At 33.8% G+C, this 16,472-nt stretch overlaps 1 protein-coding gene and 1 pseudogene across 2 annotated transcripts; both read left to right on the forward strand.

Moving 5' to 3' along the window:
* Positions 1 to 3,860: 3,860 nt before the first annotated feature.
* LOC130943417 (uncharacterized) lies at positions 3,861 to 6,760 on the forward strand. Of its 2 annotated transcripts, none has more exons than XM_057871291.1 (8): positions 3,861 to 4,229; positions 4,395 to 4,976; positions 5,089 to 5,251; positions 5,337 to 5,637; positions 5,717 to 5,789; positions 5,883 to 5,973; positions 6,065 to 6,144; positions 6,247 to 6,760. In XM_057871291.1, exons 1-8 carry the CDS (start codon positions 4,152 to 4,154, stop codon positions 6,424 to 6,426), a joined length of 1,548 nt encoding a protein of 515 aa, XP_057727274.1. In that variant the 5' UTR covers positions 3,861 to 4,151; the 3' UTR covers positions 6,427 to 6,760. The 2 variants fall into 2 exon arrangements, with proteins under 2 accessions (XP_057727274.1, XP_057727273.1); XM_057871290.1 differs by having other exon boundaries at positions 3,864 to 4,229; positions 6,232 to 6,760.
* A 2,545-nt stretch (positions 6,761 to 9,305) lies between these two features.
* LOC130944502 (4-hydroxy-3-methylbut-2-en-1-yl diphosphate synthase (ferredoxin), chloroplastic-like) lies at positions 9,306 to 14,889 on the forward strand (annotated as a pseudogene).
* The last annotated feature ends 1,583 nt before the right edge of the window (positions 14,890 to 16,472 follow it).

A 16,472-nucleotide genomic window follows, 5' to 3' on the forward strand; every position in this document is an offset into this window, starting at 1 on the left:
AAATTTAGTTCACACTGATGTTTGCACTATGGATGCTAAGACACTAAGTGGTGCATCATATTTTGTTACTTTTATTGATGATTATTCTCGAAAAGTGTGGGCTTTTGTTTTGAAATCTAAAGATCAGGTGCTCAGAATCTTCAAACACTTTCATGCAAGTGTTGAAAGAGAAACATGAAAAAAATTGAAATGTGTTCGAGCAGATAATGGTGGTGAATATAGGGGTCCGTTTGAAGAGTATTGTAAAAGACATGGGATCAAGCTTGAGAAGACGGTTCCTAAGACTCCTCAACATAATGGAGTTACAGAGAGAATGAATCGCACCATCAATGATAGAGTAAGATGTATGCTCTCTCATGCAAAGTTGCCTAAATCCTTTTGGGGTGAAGTGATGAGGACTGCAGTAGATTTGATCAACCTTTCTCCTTCAGTTTCACTAAATAGTGATGTTTTAGAGAAAGTTTGGAGAGGAAAAGATGTCTCCTATAGTCACTTGCGAGTGTTCGGCTGCAGGGCTTTTGTTCACATTCCAAGAAATGAAAGGTCCAAACTTGATGGAAAGTCAAAGCAGTGTATCTTCATAGGTTATGGTCACGAAGACTTTAGTTATAGATTATGGAATCCGGTGGGCAAGAAGATAATTAGAAGTCGAGATGTGATTTTTCTTGAAGACCAAACTATTGAAGATCTTGAAAAGACAGATAAGTCAATAATTGTTAGACGTTCTACTGATGATGAACCTGGTCCTGTTGATGGGGGAGATGTACAAGTTGATAATGATGGTGATGATTTGCATGATGAACTTACACCTCAATCTGAAGTGCCAGATGCAGAATTTTCACCAGATGTTGAAGTCCCACTTGAACCACTAGTTGAGTTTGAGTTGAGAAGATCTACTAGAGAGGGTCATCCTTCTCAGAAATATTCTCCTCATGAGTATGTGATGAACACTGAGACTGGAGAGTCAGAGAGCTACCAAGAAGCTATGTCTGATGAGCATAAAAAAGATTGGTTAAAGGCCATGCAAGAGGAAATGAAATCCTTGCATGAGAATCATACGTTTAAATTGGTGAAGTTGCTGAAGGGTAAGAGAGCATTTAAGAATAAATGGGTGTTCAAATTGAAAGCGGATGAAAATGTCTCACGGCCAAGGTACAAAGCTTGATTGGTTGTGAAAGGCTTTGAGCAAAAGAAAGGTATTGATTTTGAGGAGATTTTTTCTTCAGTCGTGAAGATGTCCTCTATTCGAGTTGTACTTGAATTGGCGGCTAACTTGAATTTAAAGGTTGAGTAGCTTGATGTGAAGACTATATTCCTTCATGGTGACATAGATAAAGAAATTTATATGGAGCAACCAAAGAGTTTCGAGGTTAAAGGAAAGGAGCCTCTTGTATGCAAATTGAAGAAGAGCTTATATGAGCTGAAGTAAGCGCTGAGGCAGTGGTACACGAAGTTTGATTCCTTCATGGAAGGTCATGGGTATAGTAAGACTTCTTCTGATCATTGTGTGTATGTTAAGAAATTTTTCGATGGTGATTTTATAATTCTCTTGTTTTATGTTGATGACATGTTGATTGTTGGTCATGACACTAAGAAGATTGAAAGTCTCAAGAAAGACTTGAATAGATCTTTTGCTATGAAGGATTTGGGTCCTGCAAAAAAAATCCTTGGCATAAGTATCACTTATGATAGGAAGAATGGGAAACTGTGGTTGTCACAGTAGAAGTATATTAAGAAAATTTTAGAGAAGTTTAGCATGAGTAATTCTAAACCTGTTAGTACTCCACTTGCTAATCATTTCAAGCTGAGTTCGCAACAATGTCCTACAAGTGAGAAAGAGAAAGCAGAAATGAAGAAGATTCCATATATATCTGCAGTTGGCAGTTTGATGTATGCTATGATTTGTATCAGGCCTGATATTGTTCATGCCGTTAGACAATTCTTGTTTGAACCTTTGTTGAATTTTTCCAACAATAATACACTAAATTTTTTTTTCTATTTTACGGTATCCTTTAATCCAATTAACTTACCGTGATCTAAATTTTATATAAAGATTTAATTTAATTGACAAATAAATTTTTATACACACAAAATAAAATTTAAATTTTCAGTATTTATTTAAATGGATAAGTGAGTTTATTATTCGACTAATTCAAATTAATTATTTAATTTAACCTTTGTAGTTAGATGAATAGGTAGTTATTCTAATTTGGTGCTGAATTGATGCTACTAGGACACGTATAAATTGGCGGTGATTGAATTGAAAGAAGAAAGTTTTGTTATTGATTTATATGATAATGATATTATTGAATGTCAAGTTAATTAAGAAGAGAATAAACTGATTTGGGCTTATTTTGTTTCCAATACAAGTATGAGGAAAGAGCAATAATGAATGGCACTGTGTTATTCTTTCCCCACATTTTTTACCTGATTACAGGAAGAATTGTATGGCACAATAATTGCGTGAAAGAAAAGGGATTTGGTGAGTGATCCCAAATAATGAATTAAAGAGGCAGAAAAAGAAGGCATAGTAGTGCTTTATTCATTCATGCATCATCATCATCCCACATTGTGAGGAAGTAGTGGAGAAGCACAAGCTTCTTAGTGTATGAAATGTGATCCAAAGCTTCTTCCTTTCTAATTTTGTGATTGCCATATATGCATGCAATAACTGAGTGTGATTGATATGTATTTTAAAGGCAAGTATTAGTGGTTGTGAACTAACTTCTACAACATGCTAAAGTTCAATAAAACACACTTTCTTCCCTCCAAAAAAGTGGACCTTACCTTACCTTCCAAAACATAATTTCATACATTTCCGTAGTCTTTATCAATTTATAGTACTAATAAGATCTAAAATTAAATAATGAATTTCAAAGTGAGAACGACATAAATTTTGACCATAGTATTATTTTTCATATTTTATTAAATTTTATTGGTTATTTATAATTTTTTTCTAGTTGTTAAGTTGACATTTTTTTTATTTTGATATTAGATTCACAATTGTGTTTTTTTTGGATTATAGATTGTTAGGGTGTTAATCTCAAATGTAACACCGTTTTAATTTGGAATAAAAAAACAGATCCTTCGATTTTTAAGAGATACAAAAATTAGACCGTTTAATTTCTGTTTTGAAAAGATTAAAAAAATTTGAGGTACAAAAATCGGATCTTCTGATTTAGAATAAATTACGATTTATACCCATCAAAGATACATATGCCGACAAATGTACTCATATAAGAATAAAACGACAATTATAACTACGGAAGATGACTTCCGTGTGTTAAGAGTACCCGAACATTGGTTACAGAATTGGTCCGTTAGGGTATTCTTGGCACACGAAAGCTATCTTCTGTGGGTACAATTGTCATTTTATTCTTATATGGCTACATTTGTCCGCGTTTGTATTTTTCATGGGTACAAATGGTAATTTATTCTCTGATTTATGTATGTTTCACAATTTTAAAAAATACTTTGCACCCATATTTTTTTTTTACCAAAAATAGGAAGACTCAAACCCGTGATCTTTGATGAGTATGGAGAGATTATAGCTTGTTGGCAATTTACACTCATGTTTACAAATATTTTACACAAAAAAAAACATATAATTTGCATCTATATTTATCAGAGTTTTGCACACATAAATCAATATAGTTGGTATCCACGTTTTTTATAATTTGTATATATAAATTAATAAAATTTATTTATTAAAAATAATTTAATATTTATAAGAACTAAATAATAATAAAAAATACTAAAAGTTGTTAGCCCAAAAAATTTCTGGTATTTAGAGAAAATCCTTTTTTATATCATAGAATATATGTGTGGAGAGTGGGAATGAGTGAACAGAAGAGAGTGTTTCAAAAAATGCTCATAAAAACTTTAATGATAAACTTTCACTTCCCTGCTTATCTAACTTGCCCAATTTAAAGCCTTCTCTTTATTTGCCTCTCTCACATGTCACTAAAATTTATGCACTAAGAAAACACACACACTAGTCACAAAAAAGTGTTATATATATACATATACACAGAGGCACCATCAGATATTCACATGATTATGATTCTTGTGTTTGTTGCCTTCAACCACTGAAATTTAATTTCCTTTATTTGCTCTTTCTTTCTCTTCAAACTTTGTTTTGTCACCACCAAATGACTATTCAGAAGAAACATGATGCTGCTGCAGAAACTCTTTCATGCAAACGAACACTTTCACTTCCACTTCACGGGGTAATTAACTAACTAATTACTTTTCTTTTCTTTTCTTTCCCCTTTAATTTTGCTTCTTTTCTGCTTATTTCAAGCTCACAAGTTTCTTGTTTAGTAAAGTTTTAATGGTGTTGCAATCTTGATGGCATGCTGAATTAATTGATTCTTTTATATCCTGTGATATAGTTTGATGATTCAATGGGGTTGAATGAAGAAACCACAGATGTTCATGATTGGAAAGAACAGAATCTTGTGGCGGATATAGCATCATCAAGAACATGTTCATCATCAGAAGAGGCAAAATCTCAGGATTATGTAGCCATAAAGATGCCATTGACACCAAGTCCAACTCCAACTCATAAGAGAGTCAATTTTCTTGTGACTTCTCGTTCTGTTGATGCCCCAATAAATACTACTTCTTCTTCTTCATCTTCATCATCTTCTTCTTCAGGACCCTCATCTAGAACTAAATCATCATCATCATCATCATCATCATCATCATCCATAAGAAACATATTGCCAAAATTCACCTTAAGGAATCATAGGACACCGAATTCGGATATTGAAAAGGCTAATATTTTAGCTCCAGAATGTTCCTCTTTAGATCATCATCAAGAGAAAGACAAGTCTTCTTCAATCTCAAGATCGGTGTCCCTCACTAAGATGTTCACAACTAAGATCAAGAGAACTTCATCATTACCTGTAGAAGAATTGGGTCATGCAAACACAGATTCTGTTCAGGCTGCAATTCTTGGTGGTTCTCCATGTGTAAGATTCTCAGCCACTATAGTCCTTGCTGAAATTCCATTCAATTCAATTTCTGTTGTTGTTCTTGGAACAATAAAATCTACACTCTTTAACCTCTTAGAAACATTTGCAGAGGGTAGAGACTCAGGGGATGATAGCTCGGTCTCGTTCAGTACCTATCAATACCAAAGAAAAAGGCCATAGGAGAATGGATTCATTCTTCCGTGTTGTTCCTTCCACTCCTCTATTAAAAGAAGGGAATGATTGGTTATCCAAGTACACAACAAAAGATACTGGTATCTATCTATCTATGTTGCCTATGCATTGATGAAACATGATAGAACTTGTTATTAAGGCATTTTAGTGTTTGTCTTGGTTCAGAAAATGGAGATGATGATGATGATGATGGAGAAGATATAGCTGAAGAAGAAGCAGTGTGCAGAATATGTCTGATTGATCTGTGTGAAGGAGGGGAGACACTGAAGATGGAATGCAGCTGCAAAGGTGAACTTGCTCTTGCTCACAAAGACTGTGCCATTAAATGGTTCACTATCAAGGGCAACAAGACCTGTGATGTTTGTAAGGAGGAGGTTAGGAACCTTTCTGTCACTCTCTTACGCATCCGAAATGTTCAAACTCAGAATAATCCTGGAGCAAGCTCTCAGCACCATGATGATTACAGGCATGTCTAGTTTCTTTTGTTTGATGATATGATCCTATGATTGTTACAGTTTTAATATGTGTGCTAAATTATTCAACAGGTTTTGGCAGGAACTGCCAGTGCTTGTGATTGTGAGCATGCTTGCCTATTTCTGTTTCCTTGAACAGTTATTGGTAAGAACTAAGAACAACACTCCTCTAACTCAGATCTACCAAAGTTACATACTTTTGTTTTATATATAGTCTCACATATTCAACTCTCTGCAGGTTGGTGAAATGGGGCACAATGCAATTTCCATATCTCTTCCATTTTCTTGTGTATTAGGCCTACTGTCTGCCATGACATCAACCACCATGGGTAGATTTACAAAACAGCTTTGATAAATAAATATTGTCAAGATACTTTTTTTCTAAGAAACTCATCATAGTTTTTATGTGTGTGTGTGTAGTGAAGAGCAAGTTCACATGGGTTTATGCATCTGTCCAATTAGTTCTGGTGGCTCTCTTTGCACACATATTTTACTCCCTGGTAATTCATTTCTCATATTTGTTACATTAAACCAATTGAATCATATAATAAGAAATAATCAGATGAAAACTGACTTGAGTGGATTAGAATGGTCAATTTCAGGTTACCAAGAGAGCAATTCTGTCGATAATTCTTGCAACATTTGCTGGGTTTAGTGTGGTGATGAGTGGAAGTTCAATTATTGGTGAGATTCTTAGATGGAGGAGAACTTGGCAGCAGCAACAACAACAACAACAACAAAGTGGAGGAGTGCAAAATCAACACAACTCAAATCACACCTGAAACTGAAACTCCCATGTGGCTTCTTTCATAGTGTTGATTCTTTTATATTTATTTTTGGTGAGCTCATATTGTTTATTGTTACACAAGTCTTGATTGTACAGCTTATTATATGGCAGCAACTTAATGTGTAATATATTAATATCTGTATAGTAATTTGGACCATAGATTATCTTGAATATTAGTTGTATATATAATATAAGCCCATCATAATTACAGGGCTTCGGTAACAAGAGCAAGATGATGAGACTCCTAAAATGGAATTGTTGAGTTGTATTTGTTGCTTCTTGTCTCTGCCAACTTGCAATGTTACATCATGTGCCCATTGTGTTCTTAACTTTTGTTGTCATATGTAATTTTTTTTAGAGAAGTTATGACGATAATATCACAAAAGTAAAACTGTTTTAACAATACAAGCAACCAAATATGATGGTCAAAATATTTAGACCAAAATTTAATGCAGGTGTGTTTTTGTGATAGCACATTAGAATCCCATAACCACAATGGACATGGTTTATGTAGGCAAGTAAAATGCACCGACTGTGTAATATAATTTCTCATTTCCAGTCGACAACCACATCATGTATTCAGACAGCAGAACAAAACAAACAGCATCCATTTTCTTGTAGTTTTGGTATGGGTGTATCAAAATACTTAATAGTTATAGGTGGATCATCTTGTGCACAAGAAAAAAACATCTCAACAATTTCAAATTTATAAAGAATATAAAGTTAAGTATATTGTTAATTTCTTAGGTAACAATCATTGATAAGTGTTTTTTTTTTTGTTGGTTTTTTTTTTTTTGTCGATGGATTGGACCTCCTAATTCTAGGTTACATACACCCACTCACACACACTACTACTACTAACATGGGTTTTATATTCCTGATTGAGGATTCGAACCCGGGTGCAACTCCCAGCGAGGCATGATGCTGCCATTGAATAATCCGTGAATAATCCGTGAGATCATGCACCAATATTTTTTTTTGCTTAGAGAAGAGCAAGAAGCCCAAACGCAAGAAACCAATAGGCCCAAATAATCCTTTGATTAGGCTTCTTTTTTTTGTAAGTAACATAAAATGGAGGAGTAGAGTGATTCGAGTCTTATTAACAAAAAAAAAAAAGAGTGATTCGAGTGTTGTGCTTGTGCAAACCGAGATCTAAAATAATTGCAATATTCAATAATCTAATGAGGAGTGGTTGGAGAAAGAGAACTTGCGTTAAGAGCTTGGAGAACCCATTGGGAGTTGACTAATTTGAATGTGCTATGGAAATTGATTCAACAAAAAATTCAGGGAGAGAAGCGGGAGTTAGTTTCAGATAGGTTGGGAGGGTCAAGATAGATTTAGGTTTTGGGTGAGTTATCTTGTTGGGCTTATAACCCATGACCAAAAATAAATTATCTAATGAGATTTTAGTGTTATAGTTTGATATTTATATATTATTAAGTAGATTTAATTTTTATATAAATAAAAATATAATATTTTTAATTAAATATCTTAATTTAGTGGTTAAAGATTTTTGATTTAATACTCATCCCTAACATATTTTTAATAATATATAAGTGCGGGTTGCCCTTCAAGAACAACGAGTAGTTTTGAAAATATAAAAAGTATTCTGGTGGCATTGTTAAGAGGATAAAAGTAAAAAATTGTTATTTTTTCAACGTATTTAATGAATATAAGATTTAGAAAATTTATATTTGACTTGTATTTTTATATAAATTTTTCAATGATAGTACTTTTAAAGTGATTTTTAAAACACACGTTGACAATTTTTAAATTTCAATATTTATTAAATACATGTTACGTTAAAGACTTCAAATCTATTTACCAAAAAAAATGTTAAGGAATTAATATTTTATTTTTATATTATTAGAATTTATAATTTAATATCTAAAATTTAGTATTAGTTAATACTTTAAACACTTGGTATAAAAACCCCTTAAAATTTTAATTTTATCACTCTTTTTTTCTTTTCTTTTTTTAGGGTTCCTATTTCCTAATCTATCTGTGTTGGTTGGATTGTGCGTGTGTTTCCAACACGCATCCCCAGTATTCAATCTTCAACGTTGCCTTTATTATTTTATTACTAATAATAATCCTTTTATTTATTTAGGATAAATAAATCGTATAACATTGGAATATTCCACCAAGACATTCTAAGTCTAAATAGACGGATAAAACTAAAAAAGAGAACAAAGAAAAAGAAATGTGTACACTTAAAATTAATTAATATATATTGTTTTATGCGAGATAATTTTTGTTGTGAATATATAACATGATTGTGAAAAAAAGATAGTAGGACAAATCATGAGAAGGTGGTCTACATTTTATTATTTTAAGAATTGTTTTTTTTTTAATTTGACTCTTGAATTTCTTAATTATGTTGAAATGACTTCACTGTCCTTCTTCCTTGACCACCAACTCACCTAACCACCACGTTACACCTAACCGCCCTTCCCTCCAATTAATTTCCGCTGCAAAACCAGGGGTCATTCAGTCAAACATAATTTGCTACTTGGCCCCTTGCAATTCATTAATTATGAAATATTTAAATCAATATATATTTTTTTTTTCAGAAATAAAAAAATTTGAATCCGCAACTTCTACGAAATTATGCGATTTGAGATATAGCTATTTGGCCAATATATGTTTACTTTTAAGGGAAATTTATTATGTATTTGTATTATTTATCATTTGTTGTTCATAAAAAATGTTTAATGCGTGCTTCACTAAAACTGAAAAAATTAATTAAAAAATAAAGGGTAAATGTGCAACGTTGAATTTCTGGCTGAGGATAATGTTTGTTTAGATGCTGATTTGGTGTGTAAAGCTAAGCAGACAATTTTGTTGTCTTGTTCTGAGTACTATGAAAACGTAGTACCCCCTTTTTTTTCTTGACCTTGTAAATCTAATTCATTTCTTCATGCTCTAATAAATACACATTCAAATCTCGGTGCCTTTGAATCTGAGAAAAGAGGCACATAGAAATCAGAAAAAAATAAAAGATCAAAAGGGCAAAAAAAATAGACCATTGAATATTGTTTTACACTTTCCAGTTTCCACCACCAATTTCACACTCTCCAGACCCTTCACTCTCTCCATCAATCACCTTCATTTTAACCAGGTAATCCCATACTTGAAAGAACTCTAAATTCAACTCTCTCATTTCTTCACAACCCACTTTGCAAAACTCCTCCTTTCTCAATTCCCAGCACTCTTTAGGTACAGATTCAATATATAAACTTGTTATGTTAGCTCGTGCTTTCTATCTGTTCCTAATTTGAAATTCATTCAGCAAGAATTCCTTGTTTTTTTTTTGTTAATTATGACATGTTTGTACTTGTTTCTCATATGCCCAAAGTTGATTTGAGTTTTGTTTAATGTGATCAAGGTGAGGTGAAGGTGCTGTTACTCTTTGAAAATGGCTGCGGGTGCAGGAGCTGTGCCAGCCTCTTTTTCTGCCCTCAAGACCAGAGATACCAGCTTGGGGTTTGCAAAAAGTATGGATTTTGTGAGAGTTTCGGATTTGAGGAGATTCAAGTCTGGAAGAACAAAGGTTTCAATTATCAGGAACTCAAGTTCTGGGGGCCAGGATATTGCTGAACTTCAACCTGCATCCCCAGGAAGTCCTCTTCTAGGTATGATTATTGATGCAGAGAGACACTTGAAAACTGATTTCTATATGATGCATGCAATCAAAGCAAATTCTTCTATGTGAAGAATAAGTTCCATACCTCAAATCTTCGTCTTTATTTTCGAATTGAATTTATAGCTTCAGTTGCCTTTGTTGTCCATCAATTTCACAACCAAATGTATATGTAATCTATGGAGCCTAATTGGTATTTGGAGTGTTTCTGCTATGTGGTTATCTATTCTTTTTAGCATTCTCTGATGCATGGTTAATAATTTCAATGTAGTTCCTAGGCAAAAATATTGTGAATCATTACACAAGACAGTTAGGAGGAAGACAAGGACAGTGATGGTTGGTAACGTGGCTCTTGGTAGTGAGCATCCGATAAGAATTCAGACGATGACTACAACTGACACTAAGGATGTTGCTGGGACAGTTGAACAGGTTTTACATCTTTTCTTCTGCTTTCAATTTACATTACAAGCTTCTATTTAAGTTACATCGTTTCCGCTATTTATCTGTGTTTCCTTTTTTCTGTTGAAAAAGAAAAATAACTATTGATGGAATTGGTGGATTATGTTTATTTATCTGTTGTTTATTGGCAGGTGATGAAAATAGCAGATAAAGGAGCTGATATTGTGAGAATAACAGTACAGGGAAAGAAAGAAGCTGATGCATGTTATGAGATTAAGAACTCCCTTGTGCAGAAAAAGTAAGTATTAATGTGGTTATTCTTGAGATTTATTAAAAAAGTTGATGCTGTAAGTTGTAAGTTCATCTTATGTTTTCAAATTTTTTATTTGTGTGTCCAGCTACAACATTCCTTTGGTGGCTGACATTCATTTTGCTCCATCCGTTGCTTTGCGAGTGGCTGAATGCTTTGAAAAGATCCGTGTCAACCCGGGAAATTTTGGTATGTGCACCTCTTCAAATTGTTATTTGTCAATCTTTTTTCCCCCTTCGTTTGTTTTAATTGTTTGCTTATATTCTGAATCCATGATTGTGGCCTTTCGCAGCTGATAGACGGGCTCAATTTGAACAGTTAGAGTACACTGAAGATGACTATCAGAAAGAACTTGAGCACATTGAACAGGTAAAGACCATCCCCTTCCCTTGTCCACTTCTTGTTTTCAGACAAAAATCTGAGCAGGGTTTCACCGAAGCAGAATCCATGTCCAAACAAGGCCTTATTTTTGTTTGTTAGAATTGTTTTGTTCACTGATGTTTAAAAACTTTATTTCCTTCTTTTTACTGACTTACTTTAAGCTTTATTTATTGCCAGGTATTCACACCATTGGTTGAGAAGTGTAAAAAATATGGGAGAGCAATGCGCATCGGGACAAACCATGGCAGTCTTTCAGATCGTATAATGAGCTATTATGGAGATTCTCCAAGGGGAATGGTAAGCAGTACTTCCCCCTCCCATTCTGCTATATGTCTCTGGTAATTTATGTGATTTTCCACAGAGAATTTTCCTTCTCATAAACAATGATGGCAACAGGTTGAATCTGCCTTTGATCGGGACAAACCATGGCAGTCTTTCAGATCGTATAATGAGCTATTATGGAGATTCTCCAAGGGGAATGGTAAGCAGTACTTCCCCCTCCCATTCTGCTATATGTCTCTGGTAATTTATGTGATTTTCCACAGAGAATTTTCCTTCTCATAAACAATGATGGCAACAGGTTGAATCTGCCTTTGAAGATGAAGTCTGCAATTGGCATTGGTACTCTTCTTCAGGTATAGATATAATAATGTATTGCTAATTATAAAAAAAATGGATATGTTCATTCAGCTTCTTACCATTTCATTATGGTGTACTATTTTGATATGTCTTTATTCAGGATGGGTTAGGTGATACAATAAGGGTTTCACTCACTGAACCACCAGAGGAGGAGATAGATCCTTGTAGAAGGTTAGCAAACCTTGGAATGAAAGCAGCTGAACTCCAGAAAGGAGTGGTATGTGATTCAAATGAATGCCTTTGTTTGAAATCCTAAGTCAACTAGACTCTTCTTACATTGACAAATACCAAGGAATTCTCATGGATCTATTTCTACAGGCACCTTATGAAGAAAAGCACAGACATTATTTTGACTTCCAGCGCCGAACTGGTCAATTGCCGGTGCAAAAAGAGGTAAAGTATAAACTTGTAACAAACTTAACCAAAATACATACCACATGCAGACAATTAAGAAAAGTTTTCCATGTTTTCCTTATGGAACTCCTCATACATTTGTAACACATTTACAATGTAATACAGGGTGAGGAAGTGGATTACCGAGGTGTCCTCCACCGGGACGGTTCTGTTCTCATGGCAGTAACCTTGGATCAGTTGAAGGTAACATTTTGGAACATTTTCGATTAGCAAGGGTGCATTACATCATTCTAAAATTTATTTCCCCTAATATTTTTTTGCAGATGCCAGAGCTTCTCTACAAGTCACTTGCGGCCAAACTCGTTGTTGGCATGCCATTTAAGGTTTCTGTTACTTTTTTACATGTCAAAAAAGGGGTTTCTGTTGCTCTTTTTGTTGAATGAATATCTGTTGGATTTAAATAAGAAATTATTGACAGTATACTGTTATATATATATGCAGGATCTGGCAACAGTAGATTCAATCTTGTTGCGGGAACTTCCTCCAGTAGATGACCATGATTCTGTAAGAACCTTTACCAAGGCACCATTACCTGTTCTGCCTCATTCCTCATGCTACTCCTGTATTTTTCAATCAATTGCAACTGATGGCATGGTTTGTTCCCTCTTTCCCATTTTGGATACTGTATCAGCGGCTAGCTCTCAAGAGACTGATAGATATAAGTATGGGGGTTATAACTCCTTTGTCAGAGCAGCTAACAAAGCCATTACCCAATGCCATAGTTCTAGTAAATCTTAAGGAACTATCTACTGGAGCGTACAAGCTTTTGCCACAAGGTACTACCCAATGACTATCCTTAAGGTTTAATGACATTGTACACTCCTTGTGAAAATTACTTGTTACTTTGAATTTTTGACATGAGCTAAGGAGGATGTAAGTTTGTTAACAAATTTATTTGCTGAAATTTACAATTTGCTATAATAACATCTTTATACATCCACTTCAAAGTTCATATGTGATGTTAGGTGAATTTTTGGTTCTGTTAGGTACACGCCTGGCTGTGTCTGTACGGGGTGACGAGCCGTATGAAGAACTGGAAATTCTCAAAGGTGTTGATGCTACTATGATTCTTCATGAGCTGCCTTATACAGAAGAGAAAATTAGTAGAGTTCATGCAGCAAGAAGGTGACAATGTTACTCATGATTAACTATTTGTTGCATCAATCTGGCTGCATCAGTGCAATCAGTATCAATTCTAGACCCTCTTTTCTTGGCTCCTCTCTCTAAATAATAAAATAATAAAATAATAAATGACCCACTTAACACTGCTACCTGCATGTGTATATGATTATGGTAATCCTGATTTATTAACGTTGATGTCAGGCTATTTGAGTACCTCTCTGAAAATTCTCTGGACTTCCCTGTCATCCACCACATTCAGTTTCCACATGGGATTCATAGGTAATTCAAAGTTATGATATTTATTGGTCAAGATTCGAGAAATGCAGTCCTTGTGAAACCAAAGTCCTTCTACTTACAGGGATGACTTAGTTATTGGAGCCGGTTCTAATGCTGGAGCACTGCTGGTTGATGGGCTTGGAGATGGTATCCTCTTAGAAGCCCCAGACAAGGATTTCGAGTTCCTCAGAAATACATCTTTCAATTTGCTGCAAGGGTGCAGAATGAGAAACACAAAGACAGTATGTTGTTCAACTTTTTAACAAGACATAGGTTGAATTCGAAGGAATAGCATCTGTGATCTTTACTTCTATCTCTAATGTGTTGCAGGAGTATGTGTCATGCCCATCCTGTGGCAGAACATTGTTTGATCTTCAAGAAATAAGTGCACAAATTCGGGAAAAGACATCACACTTGCCTGGTGTTTCGGTAATCACCTACTCCTAACTCCTTTCATCTGTAAACCACGCATCTTGCTCTTGTAACCATGCACTATGGTTAGCAAAGTTGCATAAAACAAGAAACTCTGCTGTTTTTGTAATGTGTTGTTGTCTCCTGCATCAGATTGCAATCATGGGATGCATTGTAAATGGACCCGGAGAGATGGCTGATGCAGACTTTGGTTATGTGGGAGGAGCTCCCGGAAAGATTGACCTTTATGTTGGGAAGGTAACATATTCTTCATTCCCAAATTACTAGTATCACACCTAACAAAAAAAAAAAAAAAACCAACTTTTAGTTTTCTATGGTGAGTGAAGTTTGAAACTAAGTTCAATGATATTATAATTACAGACTGTGGTGAAGCGAGGAATTGAAATGGAGCATGCAACCGATGCATTGATTGATTTAATAAAAGAGCATGGAAGGTGGGTAGACCCTCCTGCAGATGAGTAAAGGTTAATGGATCCTGAGTGAAGAGTTTAGGGTCCTGGTGTACATGTGATGTTCTAGTATTGAAATTCACTTTCAACATAGTCAGAAAATTTTCTTGTAATTGAAGTCTTGATTTCAAAGATGAAGGGGGTGGGGGTGCTCCACAGCTGCATGAGATATAGATTTATAGACCACAATGTATTTTGCTTTACCCCCATCAGTAAAAATAAATAGCAATATGTGGAGAATGATGGGTTGGAAGTTGGAACAATGCCCTGTAATATTATCTTAAGAAGGCTAAGGTTGCATGTTTAACAAATTACAGAAACAAGAAAACCACTCTCATGTTTGTCACCCAATATGCAAAAAATAATTCAAGTTTGCACAAATTGTTTATCGAATTGTAAGAATCTCGTTTGTACGCCTTGGCTTATTGTCTGGGTTTATTAGCTTAAATAAAAATATTCATTAGAATAAACTAAAACTAAAAAGTCATACTATACCTCCAAATCTTTTTGACAATCAAATTAGTCAAAATCTAACAAAAATCAGTTTTATTTTAACAATTAAGTTCAATCAAATTGGTCAAAATCTAACAAAAATCAGTCTCATTAGTGAGAGTATGAATTCCTTCTTTTTCTTATTTTTCTTTGCGTTTTTCTTCCTTTTTTTCGCATTCCTTCTTCTTCGCATGTTTCTTTCTCATCGTTGTTCTTTTATTTTTGTTTTTGTTGCTACTTTTCTTTTCCTCCTCCTCTTTCTAGTGATTTTGTAGCATTATACATTTTTTCTTTTTCTTTACTTGATTTTTTTTATTCTTGATAAAAGAGTAAACCAGAAGAATAATAAGAAGATAAAACAACAAGAAAAAGATGAAGAAAAGAAGATGATGATAATGATGAAAAAAAGAAGGAGGAGAAATTTTGAGTTTGGTACATTCTGGATTTAATTTCGGTATATTTTGGATTTAAATAAGGTGCACTTTTGTTTAAAATTGTTTTAAACTGAGGATATTTGTGTGCCGTCATCATTAAAGAATTTCGCTGCATTATAAATTTGAACTTAACGATGATGATAATAATGATGATAGAGGAGGAGGAGGAAAAGGAAGGAGGGGATGAAAGAAATTCAAATAAAAAAAAGAAAGAGGAGGAGATAGAAGTGGTGGTGTGGTTGTAGTGAGGATGAGATGACGAAAAAGAAAAGTGAGAAAAAAATAGGGGAAGAAAAGGAGAAGAAAAAGATGATGACAACGAATAAGGAGAATTTGTTTTAAATTGAGTTTGTTTGTGTATTGTCATTGTTAAGAAATTTTGATACATTCTGAATTTAAACAATGGAAGAGGAAATGGAAGAAGAGGAGGAAAAGAAAGGAGGAGATCGAAGAAATTTAAATGAAAAAGGAAAGAGGAGGAGATGGAAGTAATGGCCTAACGATAAAAATAGAAAAAGATGAGAAAAAAAAAAAAAAAAAAAAGAAGTAGCAACATTAGGGAGGAAAAACGTGAAGGAGAAGAAGAAGAAGTAGGAAAAAGAGGAGAAAAAGAAGCGCAATATAGTTATAACAAGTTAGTTAGACTTAATTAAATATTTTGATTAGTTGTAGAGTTTTATTCAAAACTAAATCAATCTTAGACTTGACATCAATTGCACAAACCTTTTTTTCGCATGAAATGTCACAAACTTACATAATTGTTCTGAATCCAAATAAAATATAAAATATAAAATTATTATATACCGAAGGCATCAAAATTAATTTTTTTTTGTCTTAATTAAGTTAGGAATTTGCTAAGAAAAATGTTTTATTAAAAATTATTGAAATAATAAATATTTTTATATTTTTAATGTATTAAATGTATTCAAAACTTAAAAAATTCTATTATTATTTTCTTAAAATATACTTTTAGCATTACAAAATAACTAAATCTTAAGTGTAAATCATCATTTTTCTATTCCCTTTTTGTTTTCTTTACCTGCTGTTCAT

This window comes from Arachis stenosperma, chromosome 8 (assembly GCF_014773155.1).
Source record: "Arachis stenosperma cultivar V10309 chromosome 8, arast.V10309.gnm1.PFL2, whole genome shotgun sequence".
NCBI classification, from domain to species: Eukaryota; Viridiplantae; Streptophyta; class Magnoliopsida; order Fabales; family Fabaceae; genus Arachis; species Arachis stenosperma.